The 23,742-nt window shown below is 53.6% G+C and overlaps 1 protein-coding gene across 13 annotated transcripts in view; it reads right to left on the minus strand.

The window, feature by feature from the left end:
* Positions 1 to 23,742, minus strand: part of DENND1A (DENN domain containing 1A) — a 558,482-nt gene that overhangs the window by 44,175 nt on the left and 490,565 nt on the right. For 11 of the 13 annotated variants that reach the window (XM_070056538.1, XM_070056536.1, XM_070056525.1 and 8 more), the window contains 6 exons: positions 17,055 to 17,159; positions 16,728 to 16,815; positions 15,061 to 15,101; positions 12,739 to 12,810; positions 11,628 to 11,684; positions 2,466 to 2,597 (listed from right to left, as the gene is read on the minus strand). In XM_070056538.1, the coding sequence (XP_069912639.1) occupies positions 2,466 to 2,597; positions 11,628 to 11,684; positions 12,739 to 12,810; positions 15,061 to 15,101; positions 16,728 to 16,815; positions 17,055 to 17,159 (495 nt within the window). Of the gene's footprint in view, positions 1 to 2,465; positions 2,598 to 11,627; positions 11,780 to 12,738; positions 12,811 to 15,060; positions 15,102 to 16,727; positions 16,816 to 17,054; positions 17,160 to 23,742 lie in introns of those variants that run through there. The other 2 variants (XM_070056560.1, XM_070056558.1) reach the window with 1 other exon arrangement.

Genomic DNA, 23,742 nt, shown 5'->3' on the forward strand with positions numbered 1-23,742 from the left:
AGACGCACAGGGTACTGGGAGCCGAGGAGAGTCCATTATTTTCCAAAGAGAGAATACACCACCGGGGCTCCCTGAGCAGCTTTGGTGACCTGGGGATGAATGCTTAGATTTTCTATATGCCCAGGAAAAGCTGAACCAGTGGCACCAGGCCTACGGTTTTACCAATGCCATCTCTTAACACGAGGCTAAAGTTGCCTGGTTGTCAGGTTGGAGTCTGGTTAACCAAAAATATACATTACAAAAAAAAAAAAAAAAAAAGAGTCCATAGGGGAATATGACAATAATTTCTGAAATGGCGCTCAGAAGTCTCTTCACTGGGGAGCGTGGTGAGTCCCTAACACTCCTGCCTGACAGAGGCACGTGCCCTGGAAATGCTGCCCGGTCCACCCGGTGACCCATCAGGCGCAGCACCCGGGCAAGGACCAAGGCCAAGCTACCACGGGGCAAAGCTGCAAAGAGTTAAAAGAAAGGGGTGTGCGGTTTCCCGGCCCATCCCCCCACAGCTAATCTGTCACCTAATGAAGAAGGGGCCGGCACAAGTGAGCTGGCTGGCAGTTCACTTACAGCAAACTGATTAAGAATGTTCAACCAACAGCAGGCTCTAGACCTTTCCAGAGAAAATAAATAGAGTGTAGACTCTATGCAAATGTGTTTGTCACTTTGACAGCACGTCTCAATTAAGGCATCTCGCGGCTGTGGGTAGGCTCTGCGGCTGCAGCTGGAAGGGAGAGCGCACTGCATGGCTGATACTGGGGGCTTGACCTTAATCCGCATGCATGCATTAAAAAAAAAATCCTGCCTTCCTGTACACTTGCATAATGCTGGCAGCCACGTGAGGGAAGTGACAAACGGGGGGAAAAAAGCCACTTTCATCCTCTCCAGTTTGCAGACCTGTGAAGGCACAGACAGCTCTTATTTCAACAGAGTTTGGGGTGGCTTTTTTAATTGTTTATCCCCCACCCGCGAGCGGGCGCGCGGATGCACACTCACTCTTATTCTGTATTTAGCTGGGAGTGACATGAAAGCATCTCTACTTCTTGCTGAAATGGAAAGAGGGTCTTTCTCCATTTCAAATAGGGCCCTCTTTTTTGTGTGTTTCGAAAAATGGAATGTTTAACACCATGAAACCCCTCTCCCCCGCCCCCTCTTTCTCTGTAATGGGCTCCCAACTCCGGCGAGGGGCTCCTTTCATGGGAAGGTTAGTGTGTGCGGGAACGAGGACAAAGGAGAGGAGGAAGCCGACTCTGGAATGCCACGCCGGCGACAGCTAACAGGGCCTCGCTTTCAGCCAGCGCAGCCACGGAACCCGGGTGCTGAGTTCTCGTGAGGGGCGGGAGCTGGGGGGGGGGTGGTGGTGGCGGCAGCTGCTGGGGGAGGGGACACGGGCCGGATGAGCACTGCCCTTGGAGTTTCTTTCCTGAGCCGCATTTCAGTTTTTAGAAATGTCCCTTTCAGGTGTGACATCAGGAGAGGGGGCGAGCCTCCCCGGGCTAGAGACGTGAACGGATGATGTGAGAGCGCTGATAGGAGACGCACGCTTCCCAGGCTGCGATCAGCTCACCCCTGCAGTGGGGAGCACTTTGTGACCCGGTAAATGCCTGCTGGGGAGCGGGAGCCTCTCAGAGGTCCTTTTTGCGGTGACACTGTAGTCACAGTTAGGACAAAAATCACAAAGACTATCTGGAAGATGTCTGAAGAATCAGGAGATTTGAGGGTACACTTGCACATTCTTGTTAACGGCAGGTCTTGCTCAACGAGCCATTCCTCACCAACCAAAACCAAATAACCTTTGCTCATCAAAAGAGCCAACTCCAGAGAAGTAGAAGGGGTGCCCAATCTCTCCGACCAAAAATACAACCAGGGACAGGAAATGGATTAAAAGAATGTTAGTTGCAGTCTCGGCACAGTGTTTTGCACAAGGGGAAAAAATCAAACAAATGGACAGTCTCTCAAATGCCTGGGTCGCTGAACGTCGTTGGTTAGAGACTCACACCTCTGGAACCGCAGCGCGAGTGCTTACTCCGGGAAGCCCCATTCCCGACATCGATCTTCAGGAAGTACGCTAATAAAGAACTCCTAATTGATTTTTTTTTAAGACTTCGCTTGTTGCCTTTTATTTGAAGGTGCAAAGAAGGGCCTGGGATGCTAAAGTGTTCTAATGAGATGCTTAGCTAACGGAGGCACCTTCAGCCCAGTGCCTGGCAGTGGGGGAGGCGGCAGCTGCCTGTAATGACTTCATTCAATAGCTGAGCTGGTTTATGACCAGAGCCATGCTGTCTCCCTGAGATTTTTGAAAATGCACCTTCAAAACATGTTTGCACCAAACACACATTTGAAGATGTGAGAAACTCCTCGCGGTTGCTTTGCTGAAGAGAGCCGAAATGGGAAAACTGCCTGCTGCCTGTGCCGCAGGTTTCTGCTGAAACCGAGAAACCATCCAGGCCTGGGAAGGGCCGGGCACATACCTGTCCGAAGTGGACGGTGATCGGCCTGCGGTCTTCTCGGAGCCTGGGGTCCTTGGCCTCCACCAGAGGGGACGGCGCAGTCTTTGGCAGCTGCTCCTCCGTGGAGGGTGCACAGCCATTCTCTGTGATGTCCTGCAGGGGGAAACACGGCGGGAGTCGGGGTTGGTGCTGGTGCCAGGTGTCCGGGCCCAAACCCCACAGCCAACAGGTCCGCCCCAGCCTATCCTCCCCAGAGAGGTGGAGGAAATGGAGGGCTAACCTGACTCTTGGACTTGCAAGCACTAGAGAAACCAAAACAACCCACGTTCAATTACAACGATAACACAGTAATGCAGGATTATGGCAAAGAGAATCATCTTTCATCCTGCTATCTCACACGGCTATTTTCCTATTCACTTTGTCTACATGCAGACATTTAAAAATTACTTGCAGTCACAGCTCATGCATAATTTTACATCCTGCTTTTCCCAATTTATTAGAAGCATCTCCATGGTGTTGCACAGTCATCATCATCATCATTTTAATGGATGCATAATAGCTCATTGAGCAGATAAACAATGATTTATTAAACCATTCCACCCCACTACTTTGGGCATTTAGATTGCATCTAAGTTTTTTTTTTTTTCCCTTTCTAAATACCAGTGACACATACTGCAATTCTTCTTCTTCTTCTTTTTTTTTTTTTTTTTTTTTTTTTGGTATTTATGCTTTTACAGAGATCCCTGGGAATGAAATGGCTCGGTCAAAGGATAGGAACACGTCTAGGGCTTTTTATTCATCCTACCAAACTGCTTTCCAATTTACACCAACTACCAGCAATGGACGCATTATCAGTTTCATGAGACTTGTTAGCCTTGTCGTTTTAAGAATGTATCGCTAATTTAATAGGTGAAAAACTAGACTACATTGTTGTTCTAATTTGCACAACTTTGATTATTTGTGCGTGTGGACACGTTTCCTGTGCTGGTTCACTGATGGTGCTACTGTCTGGGAACCGTGTGCGTGGCTGGAGCCTCTTCCCCCACCCCCGTGGTCTTCAGGGCAGAGGAGGAAGAGACTGAAGTCCCAGGGAGGCCTCTGTGACTCAGGAAACATCAGGGTAGTAAAGCATATTGTTAAACCCAGAGGGTAACATTAGGCTGTGCTGCAGATGAACCAAGTCAAGTCACCAGGACTCGAGGAACCCCAGTGTGCAAAAGGCAGGGCACGGCCCACTGCTTCAGGCTGGCCGTCTCGTATGTTCTCCAAGCCAAGAAAGTCGCTTCAGCGTCATGGAACAGGCAGAGAATAAATGCCCAAAGAGGTCACACAGAAATAATCTTTGTGTTTTATTCAGTCTAAATAACTCACAGCCAGAATTAAATAATAACTACCATTTCTAATTCTCTTTACTACAACAACACATAGGCATTTGGGTCAACAAAATGTGTACCCTTGATACTCGTAGAGACTGGATAACTGGTCATTCCCAACTTCTCAGCTGAGGAGAGAACGGGGGACACGCAGGGAGTGTTCCCTCACTGCACAGCGGTGCAGCTAACATCTCCAAGTCTGAGGTAGGTGGGTAGGGTAGCTCTGAGGATGAAAGGAGACAGACAAGGCAACCGAGGGTCTAGAACACCGTTAGCTTCCATGACGGGAGGCACACAGACACTTGCATGTGCCACCAGGCAGATTTACAGACATCGGCCCTAACAGGCCCAGCCTGCCTAGCTCCGGGCCGCCTCTCCCGAGGAATCAAGGCTGCGGAGAGGCCAGCCCTGGGGAGCCTCTGCTGCTTGTGAAACAGCACAGGGAGAGGAAGGCTTCTCAGCTGTACTTGGGGTGAGGGGGCGTGGGTCAAGCGGCCACCTGGGAAGGGTCAGTCTCAGCCAGTGAGAGTGAGGCTGAGCAGTGTCAGAGGCTGTGGAACCAGTGGATGGAAGAGCTTGTGCTCTGTCTGCCTCTCTCTTTCAAATTAAGGAGAGAGAGAGAGAGAGAGAGAGAGAGAGAGAGAGAGAGAGAGAGATGCTCCTTTGGAGAAGGGCTGCCCAAAGGAGCTTAGGTCACACAGGATGAAGTGGGGGGGGTGCCTCTGTGTCGGGACGTGACAGAGGAGGAGGGGGCATTCTGGCTCCAGGTGGGAGCACCCAGAGGAGGACACGCGAGTGCAAGAGGCCCAACAATCACAAAGCCGCTTCTGATTCAGGGCAAGAGTGTGTGTGCGTGTGTGTGTGTGTGTGTGTGTGTGTTTGGAAAAAAAGATTTAACTGCAAAATAACATGGCGAGAAAACCCTGATAGGAATGAGACACTGTAGGATGACAAAGCGATTTCCAAAAGGAAGTGCACGGGGCAGTTTTGGGAAAAGCAGCTTAGTTTAAGCCTCTAAGTCTTAGAGTCTTCTAGTCTCACGCTGACCACGAACTCGCGGGCTGATCTCGCCAATTCCCTCGGCCTGCCTCTCAGCACCTAGTCCTTTATCTTTACGGGGGCGGGGGGGGAACACCACCTGCTCGGCAAGCATCTGAGCTCCCAGGAGAACGGGTTCACTGTGACGTCACAGCACTTTGTAAAGGCAGCCTCTGACGTGCACCCTGTGCAAAACTAAGCCACCCCTGGCAGGCACCCGCACACCCTTGGCCTTCACACTCACACCCAGGTCCCACAGCGATCACATGGGGGACAGGACCACCCCTCCTCTCTAGGGCTCACAGAGGGTAACTTCCCCAAGGCCACAAGGGGAAAGCAGAGGGCCTGCAGCCATCGACTCCCGGCATTCATGCTGGACCACCCCCTAGCAGCAGAGGGGAGGGGTTCAGAACTGAGGAGGGGCTTGGCAGGTCGCGGACGGGACCTCTCCCGGCTCCTCTTCCTTGGCAACGCCTCAAGTTAATCACATCCCTCATCCGCAGCCTGAAAGCAGGGCCGCAGGCTCTCAGCTTCCTCTCTAGGTGGCAACTCCGACGTGCTCTCCAGAAAACCTCCATAAAGTTCACTTGAAACTTTGGAAGGCAAAGGTGCCCAAGAGACACATGTTCTTGAGTCCATAAGCAAGCCACACACTGGTTTTATTTAGTTGGGTGCAGATGATCTCTTACAAGGGGCTGGCGCTGTGGCACAGTGAGCTAAGCTGCCGCCTGCAATACCAGCATCTCGGATGGGAGCGCTGGTTTGAGTCTTGGCTGCTCCCCTTCATTTTTTTTTTTTAAAGATTTATTTATTTATTTGGAAGGCAGAGTTACAGAGAGGCAGAGGCAGAGGCAGAGAGAGAGAGAGAGAGAGAGGTCTTCCATTTGCTGGTTCACTCCCTAAATGGCTGCAGCGGCCAGAGCTGGGCCGATCCAAAGCCAGAGGCTTCTTCTGGGTCTCCCACGCAGGTGCAGGGGTCCAAGGACTTGGGCCATCTTCTGCTGCTTTCTCAGGCCACAGCAGAGAACTGGATGGGAATTGGAAGAGTCGGGACCTGAACTGGTGCTCATATGGGATGCCAGCACTGCAGGCAGCGGCTTTACCTGCTACCACACAGCACCAGCCCCGAGGCTGCTCCGCTTCTTATCCAGCTCCCTGCTAACGAATCTGGGAAGCAGCGGAGAGTGGTCCAGCTGCTTGGGCACCTGCCACTCACGTAGGAGACCCAGATGTAGTTCTGGGCTCCTGGCTCTGGTGTGAACCATCCCTGGCTATTTGGGCATTTGGGGAGTGAACCAGGGGATGGAAGATCTCTCCCTTTCTCTCTCTCTCTCTCCCTCACCATCACTCTGCCTTCCAAATAAATGAATAAATCTTAGGAAAATAATTCTTACAAAGTGCTTTGTCCTGCTCCACCCATTTGTCCATTGTTTCACTCTCTACTCCAGCTGGGGCCAACAGCCTTCTACCAGGAGGCCAAGGGGAGAAGAGTGGGAGGAGTCGACAGAAACAGGAATGGTTCACAGCCCAGGCTTCTGCTCGTATCCAATAGCAATGATCTCATGGTCCCCTCACACACCACAGAGAAGTTCCAAGATCCTGGGGACTGCCTGACACATACAGACCAGGTGTTTTCCTGCACATATACCCTATGAAGGAGTCCAATTTATAAGTTAGGCATCGTGACAGAATAACCATAGTAATAGTAAACTAGAACAAATGCATTAATAGAGGGTAGTACAGGTCTCAGGGGTGGGGTTTTCCTCTCCCTCTAGTCCTGTCCTGCAGTGCTGGCTGAAACCGTGGGGAGTGAAGGGGCCAGGGACAAGTGGACACGGCTGCAGGGGAGCCACGAGCTACAGCTTCTGAGGCCTGGCGTTGGACACTGAGGCCTAGGAACGAACTTGGCCATCAGCCAAGGGCTCGGGACACAGGTGCTCCACACCCTTCTGGTGGGAACGTGAACAGGCAGTTTGCATGAAGAGCCTAAAAGGCGTGTGAACCCTTGGGCCTGTTCATTTCCTGTTTGGAAACATATCCTAACGAAATAATACGAACTCTGGCAAAGTCCTGCCCACGAGGACACATGCCTGGAAAAAACTGGAACCGACTGAGGTGTGTGCAACAGTGGATGGGTGAGCACGTATTTACGGGGTGGGGAGGGGAGGGCCTTCAGGAAGCTCATGGAGAATGCATATTGTGAGCAGATTATTCATGGATTCCAAACCACTGCGAACCAACAGAAACTCGCCATTTAATTCCGCTTTCCACAAACTTTCTAAAGAACCTCTGCGTGTCAGTGAGATGTAAGTTTATGAAGCTCTTTAAAATGACGACTGGTGGAAGAGACATTTAGTGGTCTGGGCGACGTATGGGACGTTAGGAAATGAGATTGTTATTTTGTTTCTTGCTTTCCTGATGTGTTGAATGTTCCCCTACAAATGTGCATCTTGTTTGCAGACAGGGGAAAAAAAAAAGCTGACCTTCTAAATGTCATTGTTAGAAAGCAGAATCGAGAAGCTGACAGGAGGGGTAGAGCCGTGCCTCCCGGAAGGGTCCCGCAGGAGCGAGACACCCACAGAGAGCAGCACCAAGGCCCTCCCAGGGGTGCCCCCTCCCCCAGCACTGCAGCGTGGCTCCCACTCCCCAGCCCGGGGCAAAGCCCAGCAGCAGGAAAGACCCTCTTCCCAGCCCCATCCCTGAGCACTTACTGGGGTCAAATATCACGGTGGGTCGGCCCCCCACCCGCCCGTGGAGAAGCATACTATGAGGCCCAGGGAGATGGCAGGGAGGCAGGGTCTGGGGAGACCTGAGGACAAAGAGGGCTCAGAGGGACTGGGGGTGGGAGCAGGCCACGGAAGAAGCTGAGGCCAGGGCTTCGCGAGGCGGAGATGAAGGAACAGCGTGCACACGTCCAGGGGACAGCGCTGTCCCTCCAGTGGCTGGTGCCCCAGCCGCCCAGGCAGAGACACAGAAGGTTTAGAAGGTGGGAAAGGTTTTAACCAAGAGACTGATCTGTCAGTGCCATGTCCTGGAAACATTCCTCTGCTGGTGCCGGGGGCCTCCGGGGAGGCGAGCAGATGCCCAGCGCGTCCTAGGCTGCCCCAGGTGTAGGATGTGAGCAAATGGACAGAGGGGACTCCGTCATCTGCTCAGTGGCCTCTTGCAATCCTCATGGCAACCGCGTGCCAGGCTGTTTTCTCAGGTTTATGGGTGAGGCAAACTAGATTCAGAGAGGCATAGTAACTTATCCAAGGTCACACAGTTAGTATCCTGCATAACCAGCACTGGCAACTGGCTCACCAGCCTCCGAAGCGCAAACAGCACGTTACTGTGCAGGGGGGGGGGGAGCTTAAAGGTGCGGTGGTGGGAGGCTGGCTCCCTCCACCGCTGGCTGGGACGGCTGGTGGGGGAGTTACCCATCGCCACCTTCAGACTCACGCAGCCTTTCTACTCAGTGCAGCCCACACCACAGCAAACACAGATTAAAGTGAATATTGATATCAAACTAGTAGCCGATGTTGGAGTCTCTGTGATGCAGGCTGCAGCAGGTTTTCCTGTGCCTGGAGACAGGGAGCTGACAGTTGTGTGATAAGGTGTGAAAACAGCTGCTCTCGAGAGCCTATCCCGCGCTCCGGGCCCTCACGCACTTAGGCGTGCCCTTCTTTGCGCCGGGAATGTTTGGCCAGAAACTCACATCAACTGTGAATCTGCTCCCTTCGGTCAGAGACGTCACATCAACAAGCTCCATTTGTCTTCTGAAGACCAAAGATCTGGAAGCTTTGCAGAGTTTTTGGGCTGTAAAGTGGGCCCCTCTGGAAAGACACGTTTTCCAGGGGCTCCTCGGGAGGCAAGAAACTCTGTCTTATGCGGCTGTCCTAAAGCTCTCTTGTGGCCCAGGAGCAATGGGTGTGTGGCCACCGTCTGGAAAAGAGGCCATCCTGGTGCCAGCCTTGTCCCGCCCACTGCTGGCTCTACCGGGGAGACGCCCCGGAGGGACGCCTGCCATTCTCCCTTAGAAAGCTACGGCTGGCTGGTGTCTTTGCCTTTCTTTTTCTTCCTCCTAATTTTGAGCAAGAGAGACTTCAAAGGAGGCCAAGCTAGACAAGAACTTGACCAGGTTGCTTTTTTTTTTTTTTTCCTGGGGAAATACGTTCTCCATCCCCATCTTTTTTTGGTGTTGTTGTTGGACTGAAGCAGAGCAGGTAAAGAAGAAAGACAGACAAAGGCTCCAGGAACAATGATTTGCCAGTGGCCACACAGACACCTCCAAAGCTTCTCTCTCCCATGCTTTGAAAAATCTGTGGTACAAATGAGCAAGGGATGGAGAAAGGGGCCCTGCTCCGACATATTAGAGACGGACCCCCGTTTGTTTGCAATTCAAACCCAAGGCGAGAGCCAGGAGGGCAAGACCGGGTTCGCGATTCTGTCTGCGAGGTCATCATTGCTATGCAGAGCAGAGGAGGCCAGGCGGCAACCCAGCACAGCCGACACTTGGCTCTTGGCTGGGGACTGCCCCGACTGCTTAGCGCCGGAAGCCAGACTTGAGATGTCTGTGGCAGGTGCATCTGGAGCGCCACGGAGATGTGTCGCCACGCGGAGGGGAGGGGCATGGAGCTGAAAAGCCAGGGAAATATTTTCTGCTGCACCGAGGGAGGTCAGGCGAGGCCAAATCCTAAATTGGCTCAAGAAAGGGAGCTGGGGCTCTCCCGAGACCCAAGGCCTGTGTGTGTGCTGCACAATGCTGCAGTTTCAATTACAAAATAGCTCTTGCAGGAGCAACCGCAAGACATCAAACCTGTGGAAATCTCTACGAGCGAAGGGGGGGAAAAGTGAAAATTGAAAAGGGTGCACTAATAGATCTGTCAACAGCCCCATGGTGACAAGCCACATTTCTATAAAATGCCTTCGCCGTGTGTCACCTGAGAGGGACTGACACACTCTATAGAACATCATCTCCTGAAGCGATTCTTGAAAAGACTGGCAGGGGGGAGAGAGAGGGGAGGGCAAGAAAAGGTGCCTTATAGACTTTTGAGGACCGGAAGGGAGGTGGCACGGAAGGGGAGCGATCTAGATCGTCTTGAGGAATTCTTGAATGGTGGCGGTACAAAACCTGGTTATTGGGAAATGTTCTGTGTTCTAAGATGGGGTTGTCATCTAAGCTGGCGCTTGCCGTACGAGGAGGAAGGCAGGGGGACGTCTCACGCTCCTTGGCGTGCGCAGACGAGATGCGGCCCGCAAGGGTGCAGCTGTCCTGGGCCTGCCGAGCGGCCCCTTTCTTGGCCTATTTCAGGGAATATTCTAACAGCAACCCAAGTCAGCAGGGAAGGAAAACTCCCTGGCCCTGCCACTCCACTGTGATTCTGTGATCCAATTCAGCTACATGTGACTGGGAAAGGAGATAAAAGCTCAATGTCGAGACTCGAATAACATCCGAGTGAAGAATTCCACCTGCCTGTCTCGGGCAGGGTGCGCCAGACTGCTGCGCCAGACTGGATTTACGTTACAGGGATTTTAGCTCAGTATGTGAGTCTTGGCTGGTTTAAAAAAAAATAAAAGAAAAAAAAAAGGAAAGCAACAAAAAACAAAAAACTCACCGTCAGCTGGAACGAAGAATTTAAATGCTTAGTCAGAGCAAATTATTTTCCAATTAAAAGAAAGGAATCAATTCCTCTGACCATTTGCAGTTAATTAGAGGCCTTTTCTGAGTTGGTAAAATTAAAACTGCTTTCAATTTTTTAAAAAATTTGCCAAGATATACAAAGGCTCTTATTACAGGAGCACTGTTTTGGGGTGCGGGTGGGGGCGTGAGGATAATGAAGTAAGAGGTCCCAGGCATGTGGCGGGAAACAAAACACTTCTTTTAGGAAGGCAGTGCCAAAGACCGCAGCTGCAAGCACACACCCGCTGCAGCTGGGGGGGTCTGGAATCGAATCCCGGCCCTGCCAGGCTTAAACAGGGTGGCTGTGGGCAAAGCGCTGCACTTGGGAATCAGTCTCTCTGTGAAGCGGGGTTAAGGCCCCACAGGGTTGTTCTAGGGACCAACTGTGAAAGTTCCTAGCCTGGACCATTCTTAACAAGTGCTGGACAAAGGGTGGCCACAATACTGGCCATGGTGGCGTTCATCATCACATAGCAATGCCCTCTCTGCTATAGGAACCACACCGTGCGAGGCTAGATTCAGGTTGGGGGCACCTGAGCTGGGGTAACAGCCTGTCTGACCTCACGCACTTTTACTGGCGGTCCAAGGAGACACCCAGAGCCTATCCCTTTGCTGCCCAGAGTCTCAAAACCAAACTGCCAGGATCCTCTTATTCCAACCGCTGTGGCGAAGGGCCCCACAGCATCCGGCCCAAACCCACCCTTTGTGCCGGGTCTGCGGTCTGTGTGGAGGCAGGGTTCTGGTTGTGCGCTGCCTGGGGCGGGGGCGGCTGGAGGAGGGGCTGGGATCAGGCTGGGGAGGCCAAGCCAGCTGCCGCAGATGCCTGTGAGCCCCGGGCCCGGATGGGGCTGGCAAGGGGCAGACCGACAGTGCTAACCGTGAACTTGCTTGTCTTTGTGGGTTTAAGCCAGAGTCTTAATGTTATTTGAAGACAGTTTTTTGTCTGTGAATATTTATAACAGTGTGAGCACTCCCGGACAGCTGGCAGCGCATTTTGAAGTGTGTTAACAACACCGTATCAAACAGCCCTCTATTGATCGCATCATACTTTTGTGTGGCCACGCATTTCATACATGGTGCTTATACATTTTGAATAAGAACTTCAAGTACCTTTTGCTTCAAGCGGTTTTTCACCTCTTTTATTCCCATTTTTGCATGATCTTTTGCCTGCATGAAAAATTAATTTAAGTTAAGATTCCCTTTCTGTTTCCAGCAGGGACTATGCTTGATTTCAGTCCATTGCGAATCACCTTCTCTGATTACTAGAAAAAGGAAGGAGAGACGGGATCATCAAGTCGAAAACATAATGGCTATGAAAACAAATAGAACGGTAAAAGGTTAAAAAAAAAACCCTTAAAGGGGCTGCAGAGATATTATTCCCGCATTTCCACGGCACAGTCCCCCTCCCCTTCCGGAGCCCTTCTTCCTCTCTAATTATTTATCCCGGCAGCCGGGTGACAGCCAGCAGTGGGAGCAGAACAGCAGCCCCTCCGATTTCACCAGGGCAGGGCCTCGGGGCCAGTGTTCGGCCCCGGTCAGTGGCCAAAACAGATGCCCTGCCAGAGGCTCCGGGGCCGCCTCCTCCACCCCACCCCGGGGCAATGCCCTGCTTTTCTATCTGATGTCATCTTAGACCGGTGTGGCTCTGTTAATAGAACTACAGCGTAAACACAGAGACACTTAACAAAAATTAAAAAAAAAAAAACGAATAAAATCAAACTACCCCATTTCAGTGGCTCAGGGTCAAATGAGCAAGTAAGAGAAATCACTTGGGAAAAGAAAAATACTTGAGGCCCGTAAAGCTTGGAGCGCAGGGAACGGCTGTGTTCTGTCTCGCTCTGCTGGGGCAGGGGTCTCACAGACAACGCATTTCCTACAGGGGGAGTGAGGAGACTCTGGGTGGGTGTGTCCCACTGTGGACACGCTCCTGAAGCCTGCAAGGGAGTGGCTTCGTTTCTGACAGAAGCAAGGGGATACCCACGGACGTTTGCCTGAACACCCGTGGGCCGTGCCTCTGGCTGGGGGTGGGGTGGTGGCCACGCAGCAGCCTGCATCATAAACACTAACACCAGTGGCCCGCCCCAGGGCTGCTGAGCCGGTCACGAAACTTCAGCGCTAAATAAACAGCCCTGAGACGGCCCAGCAGCCCGCGTCGCGTCTCTGCCCCAGAGGACGGGCCGAGGAGTCGCGGCGAGCCACGGCCCCGCGGAGCGCCACTTACGAACTTGTAGACGGTCTTCATGGCTGGGTTGGCCTTGGTTTTCACGGTGTTCAGGATGGCCCCGCTTCCTTTCTGCAAGGAAAACGCCCGTGAGGGACCCGGCGGAAGAGCGAGGAGGCCGACACCGACAGGGCGGCTGCTCTTCCTCAGGCAACATCCCGGGGGCGCGTGGTTCAGGTGGTGAAGCAGGCCTAGACGGTCACTGGTCTTGGGCGGCTACGGCCACAGTTCTGGCGGGCTCGCTCTGGGGGTGCGAGTGTGAGTGTGACAATCAGCTGAGGGGGGCTCTGGGCCTGGCATCCTGCTAGGCACCTGTCCCCAGGCTGTCGGAGGCAAGGGTTTCCCCACAGTCCTGGGTGGCTTTTCTGGAAGTCCTAGTGACCACAGATGAGGCTCGGGTGGGCGTGGCAGCTGGGGGGACAGCGGGGGTCCTGCTGGCCCAGCATAGTCTGGGAATTCTCTGCCCTCACCTGTGCAGCTTCCCTTCCTCACCTTGGTGTTCTGTGCTGCTTTTTAAAACCTCTGGTAGGCTGCCCTCCTTAACATCTACGTCTTGAGAAAAGGAAAAATGAAGAGCTGTAATGTTAACCAGGGCTTGGAGGGAAACCCGCCAGGGCCACGTCCTGCTCGCGGGCAGGAGGGAGCAGGGGAGGAAGAGGAGGGAAGGCCTGCCCCCCCCCCCCCCCCCCGGGAGGCAGAGTGTGCTACTGGCAAGTTTTGGTTTTGGAGTGGCCTGTGAATCCGCTCGCTGGCCTCACCCCTGCAGCAGGCGCAGTGAGAGCTCGCTGCAGGAGTCAGAAAGGGCCTGGTCTCTGCCTTCTAAGACCCTCAGCCCCGGGGCAGAAAACAGACACCAGGTGAGGAGAGCAGCGAGGGCTGTGTGCACCAGGGGGGTGGATGCACAGGCGGCCAGGAAGGGCCTCTGGGGACAAAACCTTTGATACGGCCCATGAAGGCTGCATAGGAGCTGACGTGGGGGAGAGGAGACTAGAACACTCCAGGGGCGGGAAGTAGCACATCATAAAGTGCAGAGCTGAAATGCCAGGGTGCGTTCTGTAACAAGGGGTTACTGTATCGTGGCCGGGGCGGGGCAGGAAGTGAGGCTGGGGGCCGGATGGAGTCCGCTCACCAAGGGCCCGAGACGCCAGGCTGAGGCGTCCACACTGTGGAAGGCTTTTCATCCAATGCATCACATCATCAGATCTGGGGCGCTTTGCAGAGTTAATTGCAACCAAAGGCGGACTGGAGCCAGCGTGTGCATGGGGAGAATGATGTGGGAAGCACTACTGGCTTCTCTTTTAGGATAGTTTTTGGTAACCGCCCACAGTAAAGCAAAAAAGTTGAGCTTTCACTAAAAACATGACAATTCAACCTAGAAAGCATTTTGTGTTGTGGGACAATAGGAAATTCTCAGCCACTCACTCATTCCATGCTGCCTTCCAGAGTGACTCAGTATCCTCCCCTCACGGCTGCTTGGAGGCTGGAACGCCCCTTATCAATCACTCAACAAGTCCTCCCTGCTTGTCTCGGATTTGCCAAGTGGTGTGTTTGGCCATAAGGAAGAACAAAGGAAGTCTTTCATCGGGGAACTGCTTGGTCTCAGCCAAGTGCGGCCACTTCCAAGGGACCCGCCTCGGCAGCAGCGCCCTTGGCCCAGGCGCTGGAGAGAACACTTATCACATTATACTGCAGCGGCCTGTTTACGTGCCTGCCTCCCCGACGGGTCGGGAGCCCCTCTCCCAGGGCTGGGCCCCTGGCCTGCTCCCCCACCCCCGACCCCAGGCACCTGGCACCCCGTGGGCCGGCGTCGGCACACGCTCAGTTACACGTGGGCGGGGAGGAAACGCAAGGCTTTGGACTCTGTAGCAGCCTTGGGAGCCCCCCACGCCTGGTTCCCGACATAACAAGAAGCTGTTCGTGACGGTGAGGAGACGAAGGTCCTCTGTGAAGGTGCGCCGCCCCTCAGGAGCCTTCGCCGGGGACGGACACTCTTCTGCTCTTCCTAGGACCGTGATGCCGCTGGCCCTAGCAAGAGACCCCAGCCGCGCTCTAGCCCACCGCCTTCTCTTTAGCAGGACCTGGCCTGCTTCCCTGAGACAAGGCGGCTTCTCCTGCCTCTCTCTACTCTCGGAAACGGTGGCTTTGTCATTCTAGTCTCCGCCTGCCGTGGGATGGCCTGGCAGTCAACACCACAGCGTCTTCTGCTGAGAAGAGAAGGTGCCAGGCCTCATGGCAGCCTTGCACTGGTCCGCCAGAGGGCCCAGGAGGGACCCAGGCCCCCAGGAGGAGCCGGGCGGGGGGCAGGAATGGGCGCACACTTACCCGGACAGTGGAGAGCCACTGATGGTACACTTTGTCACTGCCTGGGGAGAGAGAAGTCAGAAAGGCTGTGATTTAAAGGAGTTCTCCAGGCTGCTGTGGGCATACAGGACGGGGAGGACCATGTGGGCGCCCCCACGTCCCCAGCACTCACAGGAGCTACTTATCAGTGCGCTGACTACAGACCTCACAATGCCCCCCGCTGCCTGCAGGGCAGGAGCAGGCTCCCCAGCGACCCCACCTCTCTTCTCAGGTCTCAGCTCAGCCTCACAGCCCCTGCCTCTCCACCCCTGCTGCCACACCACACTGCCTTGCGCCCCAACCATGAGCACCTGCCTGGGCTTCCACGAACAAACCACCCCTGCTGCGCCTGCTCACCACTCCCCTCTCTCTGTTTAGTAACCTCACCAGTCGGCTCGGACAGCACTTGCTCTCCAAGTTTCTGAGCACAGTGCACCATCCCTGAGGTTCGGGGGGCCAAGCCCCTGGGGCTGTGCAGCCTAGCACGGCGTGAGGACCCTGCCCTCGGGACACTGGGCTGCGACAGGGAAAGAACGGTCTGTGGGCCCTGGTGGTTCTGTCTGGGGAGCTGAGGGTGCAGGCCATGCACTCTGTCCCCTCTATCCGGGGAACTGGGGACCCGTGTCCAGCAAACAGCTCCCCTGGAGGCTCCAAACGCCCGAACGCAGTGTGGCCCTCATAAAGCACGTCTTCTCTCCAGATCCCACTCGCAACGCCCAACACAGCTCAAACCCTTCTCCTGGGTGCAGCTCTCCCGCCACCCGGGGAGACACAGCAGAACTTCGCCCGAGCGGCACAAACATCTGCTTCTGCTCTAAGTTTCATTTGTCTGAGTCACTGCTTCTCTCTCCCCGCAGACTGAAAGCTCCTTGAGGGTGCCGCCGGGCAGGGATTCAGGAAATGGCCGTCAACAACCCGCCACTCCTGCCCCGGAGTGCCCCACGGGTGCCCGCCATGCAGCCTGGGCTGGCAGGGCCTGTGACACCCTAAGCGGCTCCTGTGCCCAGACAGGACACAGGGGGGCCGATACTGCATCTGCCCTGGCCTTCGCTACCTGGGACGGAGGCCAGGCTGGGGGTCGGGAGGCTCTGTTGGCCGCTCACACCTCTCTGGGCCTCGATGCCGCCTCTGAAGAGGGCTGCAGACCAGGCCCCTGGTAACAATGTTCACATCTAAAACAAACATTTACTAAGCACAGACCCTGCTCGAGACCATGGAGCGGTTGTCCCGACTCTGACCCTGTGCCATAGATGGCTCTCTCACTGCAAGGACAGGACACCTTTGGCTGGAAGGGCTGACAGGATGCCACCAAGGCCTCAGCGCCGGCAGTGAGGGGCAAAGTCCTGATATAACTGCAGGTTTCCCACTGCGACATCTCACAGGCTTTTGCCCTGTATCCTGCTGCCTACCACCTTTAACTTGACTTTGTCTATGCAGCGGGAGCAGCTGACCCCAGGGACAGAGGATTTCACACCGGCCATGTGCATCTCGCCAGGAGACAGAGAATTCTCCCGAAATCTTGAGGCCAACGTTGAAATCTGTCTCTTCCAAACCTTCAATAAAGGAACAAGGAAGTACCTGCGCTGTGTGTGGGACGCGCCCTCACCACAGCCGCCGGCATCCCGGGAAGGAAAGCGAGGGCGTCTCACCTGCGTACTCGCTCATGTTGATCTCCTCTTCAAAAACGTCGCTGAAACCTTCGCCCGAATTCAGGAGGTCCAGACGGCCATCAATGAACTGCAGAAAGAGCACAGGACAGCAGCTTGAACAAGCGAAGTGCCGGAGCAAACAACAAGCTTGTTTCCCAAGACAGGGAAGGTGCCCCGACGCTGCGAGCTCTCAGAACGCGAGTCTCCACCAGCCGCTGTCTCCGAGCGCCGTCGACTGTGTCTGCACGGGGTCCGCTGGCGGCCAGCCACCCTCTGCACCCGGCCCCTGCCCCTCGCCTCCATGCTCGCAACCGCGGGGCCGGGCACCTGTTTGAAGAGCTGCAGCTGCGTGGCGTTCTGCAGGAACTGTCTCATGGCTCCGGAGCGATAGTGGGAGACAAAGGCTTCCTCGCAGAAGGTGATGGGCTCCTCCTGCAAAACCAGGAGGGGAGAGCAGGGTCAGGGGCACGGAGGGAGTGGTCAGCTCCCTTCTAGACACATCCACACCTGCGAACTTGTCTAGTTCTCCATCGCGAAGCGGCCATCCTGGTGGAAGTCACTCTCAGGGAAGAGTCAGGCCCCAAAGTCACAGAGGGGACAGGAGGCAGGGCAGGAGCCCAAGAGGAGATTCCAATGTCCCGCTTCCGTATCAGCGACAGTCAAACCCCAAGGCAGCGGACACGCCCTCCAATGCCACACTTTGCCAACTCCTCTTTTTGCTTTTAGGAGTGAGACTCCTAATTCCAAGACACTCACACAGAAGGAGCCCTGCCCGCTAAGGCAGAGCTGAGCTGCTATTGGTAGGGGCGGGGCCCTCCTTCCGTGGCCACCTTCTCCTCTCCCACACATGGCAGGCCCTGTGGCCATCCCCGGGGAGGGGGGCGGGGACAACAGGCGAGGAACACAGTTTGAAAACTATTGGCACAGGGATCTCAACTGACAGCAAAGTGTACCTGTAAAGTCATGACTTATTCTAAGGAAGCAGGGATGACCAGAGATAATTTTTTTTTTTTTTTGACAGGCAGAGTGGACAGTGAGAGAGAGAGACAGAGAGAAAGGTCTTCCTTTGCCGTTGGTTCACCCTCCAATGGCCGCCGCGGCCAGCGCACTGCGGCTGGCGCACCAGCTGATCTGATGGCAGGAGCCAGGTGCTTCTCCTGGTCTCCCATGGGGTGCAGGGCCCAAGCACTTGGGCCATCCTCCACTGCACTCCCTGGCCACAGCAGAGAGCTGGCCTGGAAGAGGGGCAACCGGGATAGAATCCTGCGCCGCAACCGGGACTAGAACCTGGTGTGCCGGCGCCGCTAGGTGGAGGATTAGCCTAGTGAGCCGCGGCACCAGCCCCCAGAGATAAAATTTACCACCCAACTAAGAGATTCTCCTGTGTGATGAGGAAATTTGCTTCCACCAAACGACATGTTATGAGTCAAGAAAATGATACAATCAGCTTAAACAAAAAACAAAAATTTGCTTCATAGGAGGGTTCTTCAAAAGTCTGGAAAACGGAACTGAAAGGCGTCCGGGGGCCTGCGCGTGGCCTCGAGGCCGACACACCTGCATTCCACATCGGGGAGGGGGTTCTAACCCAGCTCCGCTTGGGACTCCAGCTTCTTGCTAAGGCAGACCCTGGAAGGCACGATTAAGTGACTGGGTTCCTGTCAGTCACGCGGGAGACCTGGATTTGGTTCCTGGCTCCTGGCCTCAGCACACAGCCCAGCTCTGGGCCACTGCGGGCATTTGTGGGCAGCAGATGGGAACTCTGTCTTTCCTTTTTCTCTCTCGAATGAATGGATAAACAAAGTTTTGAAGTTTATTTTGGAGGGCCATCACTCTGGTGTAGTGGGTCAAGCCACGGTCTGCAATGCTGTCATCCCATACGGGCGCCGGTTCGAGCCCCGGCTGCTCTGCTTCCAATCCGGCTCCCTGCTAATGTGCCTGTCAAGGCAGTGGAAGACGCCCAAGTGCCCGGGCCCCTGCACCCACATGGAGTCCTGATGGAGTTTCAGGCTCCTGGCTCCGGCCTGGCCCAGCCCTGATTGTTGCATCTAATGGAGAGTAAAACAACGCATGAAGACCTTCCTCTCTGTGTAACTCTGCCTTTCAAATGAACAACAAATAAAGCTTCAACAACATTTCTTTGTAATCTGTGAATAGATTTTTAAAATAATTTTCTAGGAACTTTTTGAAGATCCTTCACATATATGGGGTTCCAAAACAAATTTGTTTATTCCATTCTCTCAACCTTTTTGAAGTACCCTTGTATAGTTAACAGCTTCATCTTTTCTGTGAACACAACCGTCTATGCAGACAAATCTCTAATTTCAGCGATGTATTCTTCATTCTGAATGATCAGGCTTTTGTATCTTGGGCTGATTTAAGGGTAAACCCTTTCTCCATTCACAGCCTTGGTGGCAAACACAGAGATGTTGGAAGCTTTACTTTTCTTTTGTTTTCATCAGTTATGGGAGTGATAATTTACTGGTTAGCTTCCATAAGTTCTACAAGTTCCTCCTGCTTAAAACTAGACAACGCCAACTCAGCAGCTGGGCAGACTTATGGCACAAGAGCTGTAAGGATGATCCAAAAATATTAGGATAGGAGGACTGTTTCTACACAATTATACCTACTTTTAGAAACATCTGAGGGGCTGGTGCCATGGCGAGGTAGGTTAATCCTCTGCCTGTGGCGCTGGCATCCCATATGGGCGCCGGTTCGAGTCTCAGTTGTTCATCTTCCAATCCTGCTCTCTGCTGTGGCCTGTGAAAGCAGCAGAAGTTGGCCCAGGTGCTTGGGCCCCTGCACTCGTGTGGGAGACCGGGAGGAGGCTCTTGGCTTTGGATTGGTGGCCAGTTAGGGAGTGAACCAACGGAAGGAAGACCTTTCCCTCTGTCTCTTCCTCTCAGTCTCTGTAACTCTACCTCTCAAATACATAAATAAAATCTTTTTAAAAAAAAATCTGAGCAGCTTACCTTAGTACCTAACACAAATATAAAAATCAAGGCTGAAAAATACTTAAATATATAAAATGTATTTATCTGGGAAAAGAAGATCTAGACAGGTAGGTCCTATATGGCTTCTACAACTAAATTACAAAAATTAGGTCTGAGCTTCCTGGCTGCCAATGCAAGAAGGGAAACGATGTAAAGTGTATGAGAGAAAAAAAAGTATACTAGATCCTTGGGCAAAAGAGCTTTTCATGACATTTATTACTTTACAAGGATTTCACACCCTCCATGTAGAATAGCAGAGAGGCCAGCTACTGCTAACCAGCAGACATCCAGAGAGAATTCTGAAGTCCTGTGGCTTGGAAATTTTGCTTCTCACCCCTAGGACCACAACAGGGCAATGAAATCTCTCTCCAGGAACCACATCCATGTGTACAGCATCACTTATGCACTGGTGACTCCTGTGCCCATTCTCAGCTCAATCCAGGGCTCACTGGCACCTCCTACTCAAAATGGCCTAAACCCTCGATCACTATCCCACTAGGACTATACCCGTGTCATTTTCTTCTTTCTTCCTGCATTTCCTGTATCCCTACTACCAACGGCAGACCTACCAGACTTCCACAACCTTCCCGGGCCACCAGCAAAGGCTCTCACATGTTCATCCCCTGCTCTGGCTACACGGGCCTGGCAGGCCTGCATTGTCTCGGGCAGGGTCAGCTCCATGCCCCTCTCCTGTCTTGTTCTTCCCAGCCCACGCCAACTCTTCCTGCTGGAGCACTTTCCAAAGTGCTCACTGATCAGGCCACTCCCCTACTCCTGAGCCCGGACTGCACGGATGTTGCCTCTGTATGAGGACTGACGTCCGTTTCCCCAGCAGACTGTACGCTCCACGTGGGCAGGAATGGGTTGCTCAACACTGTGTACCCTTCTCTCCCAGAGTCCTCGTTTACTTATGATTATAAGACAAAGGGAATCCTCCCACGTGGATGGCAGGACCCGGTGACTTGAACCATCACCTGCTGCCTCTACAGGTCTGCATTAGTAGGAAACTGGAGCCAGGACTGGAACTCAGGTGCACACCGGCCCTCCTGCCCCCATGCATGTCTTGGGCTTTATACACACCCTCTGCGCACAGCTGTGGCCTTTCTCACTGTCTTCCCTGCTTTCTCCAGGTCTGCTCCTTCCACCTGGCCTATCCCTGTCCCAAATGCAGGCCACAGGGACAGTGCAGAGCCCAGGCCCAGTTAGAGCCACAGGGTGATCTCTAGCCAGGTTCCTGCCTCAGGAGTCCCGTGGCCCTGGCCTGGCCGAGAAGACTCGGCGCACAGGGCCAGGTGAGTGACTCTTGTGTCCCAGGGCTTGGGGCTATGTGGCCCAGTCGCCAGGAGGAGGTGTGCTGCGGGACGGCCTTCTGAGAGCCAGTGCGGCCAGCTCCGTGTGCAAGGTGCCCTGGGGCCGGGTGCAGCTGCGGGCGAGCGGGCCCAATCCTGTCTTGGTGGAGACAGGAATGCTTGCCGCCTGATGTCTACTTACTGGAGCTGATGTGCCCCTGGATCAGATGTCTGCCATCAACACAGACAACAGCACACATCTTTTCTGGACGGGAAAGATGGCAGGGAATATGGCAAGGGAGAGCTTTTTCCGCAAAGAGCCCAAAGAACTGGAAACAAAGACAAGGCTAGCAGGGTGCGGCAGGAGTCAGAAGAAAAAAAGGTGACTCCCCCCAGGGCAGTGCATCAGAACACACAAGAGCAGGCGGGCGCTTCCCACTGGGGTCCCGCAGGGTGAATACGAGTTGGGTGAGCAGATCCCCACGGTTCAGGCCCCAACTGTGCTAGCCTTATCTTGCTGAGAGCCAGTGACCTGTCCCCAGTGCCAAGCAGAGGTCTGGATCGCAGTGGGAACCAAGGGCACATTCTCCGGTAGTCACTCAGGTCTTCAGACAGTGACAACCATCACCCTCCATTCGTCTGACCACAGCCTCCGGTGGAGGTGCTGTGCGAGGCTTCGCAATTCCATTTCTCACATGGAAACTTTAATGCAATTACACGCAAGTTTTCCAGATGAGTAGCTGAGGGAAGGTAACTGCCCCAGGAGACAGGACACAGAAATGGCAGTCAGGGTTTAACACGGGTGTTGCCAACGCCCAGGGGCTGTCACTGCGCACATGGTCTACCGTAGACCTGGCTTTAATCCAGGGCTCGGACATCCGCTGGAGGACAGGACCTGACCCTCAGAGAGCACCAGCAGCTCTGAGAGCCAGTGGGCTGTGGCCACAGGCCGGGGACAAGGATTCCAGCCCTGTGCTATCCGCGCCACAGCAGGGGAAGGAAAGGTGTCGTGTTAACTCCCCCTTTGTAGTAACGAGCGCTGGTTTCATTCTCGGATTAGTCTGATTAAACCTTTTATCTTCCTGGGTGACACCCTAGGCACGGGGGCTCCTGGCTGGTGGCAGCGTTCACGCACGGACGCCAGGCGTGAGCATCCAAGCGTAGCTCACATTAGCAGAGTTTGCCATCCACGACCCGCAGGACAATCAAACACAGCTGCTTAACCCTATCAAAGACTTCGCTACAAAAAGACAAGTTTCACTCTCCAGTTGTCTCCTTGACGCAGGGAATCAATTGGAAATTCTATTGCTAATGAGTGGGATCTTGGCTAACAGGTGAAGTCAACGATTCCAAAGGTTTTTGGTATTCTCAGAAAGAAAGGACTTTAACTGCAGCATTCGCAGTCCTGGGCATTAAAGGAAAATCTCCTGTATCTCCTCTAGACTCTTCAGCAATTCTCCTTATGCTGCTAACCCAAACTCTGAAGTATTAGTCTTGTTTTTCTTTAGGACTTTAGTTTTTAGCAAAATGTTCTGTATTTACTGTGGCTCTAAGGGGAAAAGGATGGGCCTTCTCTATAGATCTGATTTCAAGTTTTAAAAAACAGCTAGATATTTTTAAAGCACCTACTATGTGCCAGGCTCTGTGGTAGTGGAATACTAAGATGAATAAAACAGAGATCCTAAAAATAATAACTGAAAGAGGAGTGGGGAGTTTATGAAAGTATAGATGACACGGAATGACGGAATGTTATGTTCACAACAGCCAGGACGTGGAATCAACCCAAATGGCCATGTATGGGTGAACAGACAGGCAGAATGCGGCACACACACAATGGAACACTGCTAAGCCCGGTGAGTGAGCAGTCTCCGACACAGGCTACCACGCGGATGAACCTGAAGATGCTAAATGAAATGAGCCAGTCGCTCACGGACAAACAGGGAATGATGCTACCTGCAGGAGGAACCTCGAGGAGCCAGATTCACAGAGCCCAGGAGCAGAATGGCAGTTGTTAAAAACAGAAGCTCCTGGGCTATGCACTGTGGTGCAGCAGGTTAAGCCGCAGCCTGCGAGGCTGGCATCCCATACTGGAGTGCTGGCCACTCAGCTTCTGATGCAGCTCCCCGCCACTGCGCCTGGGAAAGCAGCAGAGGGATGGCTCAAGTCCTTGGGCCCTGCCACTCACGTGGGAGACAAGGATGGGATTACTGCGCTTTGCCTGACCCGGCCCAGCACAGGCTATTGCAGCCATCTGGGGAGTGAACTAGCAGATAGAAAATCTCTTTTACTCTGCCACTCTGCCTTTCAACTATCTAACTAAATATTAAAAACAAAAACCCAGCTCCTGTTATCAAGGAATTCGTGGAGTTCAGGGAACAAACAGTCCTACAGGTGACAGCTGGCTCACCAGAGAGCTGCTTTGCATGTTAGTTTGAGGTGCAAAGGTACTTTCATGAAATCTTGGAAGTCTGTCTTGACTTGATTCGTGTAAGGTTACTCGACGTGGTGGGGAGTGCCCACATCTTGGGGTCAAGAGACCAGCCCCGCAACTTCGGCCAGGACTGCGCTTGCTGCGACCCTGGGTGACTCTGTCTTATCTTTCTTCATCCGTGACAGTTAACGAAGTGCTGACCCACCTTGCAGGGTCCCTTCGAACATTTGAACAGATCACAAAAAAATAAATTTTCCCATAGTAGATTCACAATAAATAACTGTTCTCCTTCAGGACATAGATTA

Source organism: Oryctolagus cuniculus, chromosome 1, assembly GCF_964237555.1.
Source record: "Oryctolagus cuniculus chromosome 1, mOryCun1.1, whole genome shotgun sequence".
NCBI classification, from domain to species: Eukaryota; Metazoa; Chordata; class Mammalia; order Lagomorpha; family Leporidae; genus Oryctolagus; species Oryctolagus cuniculus.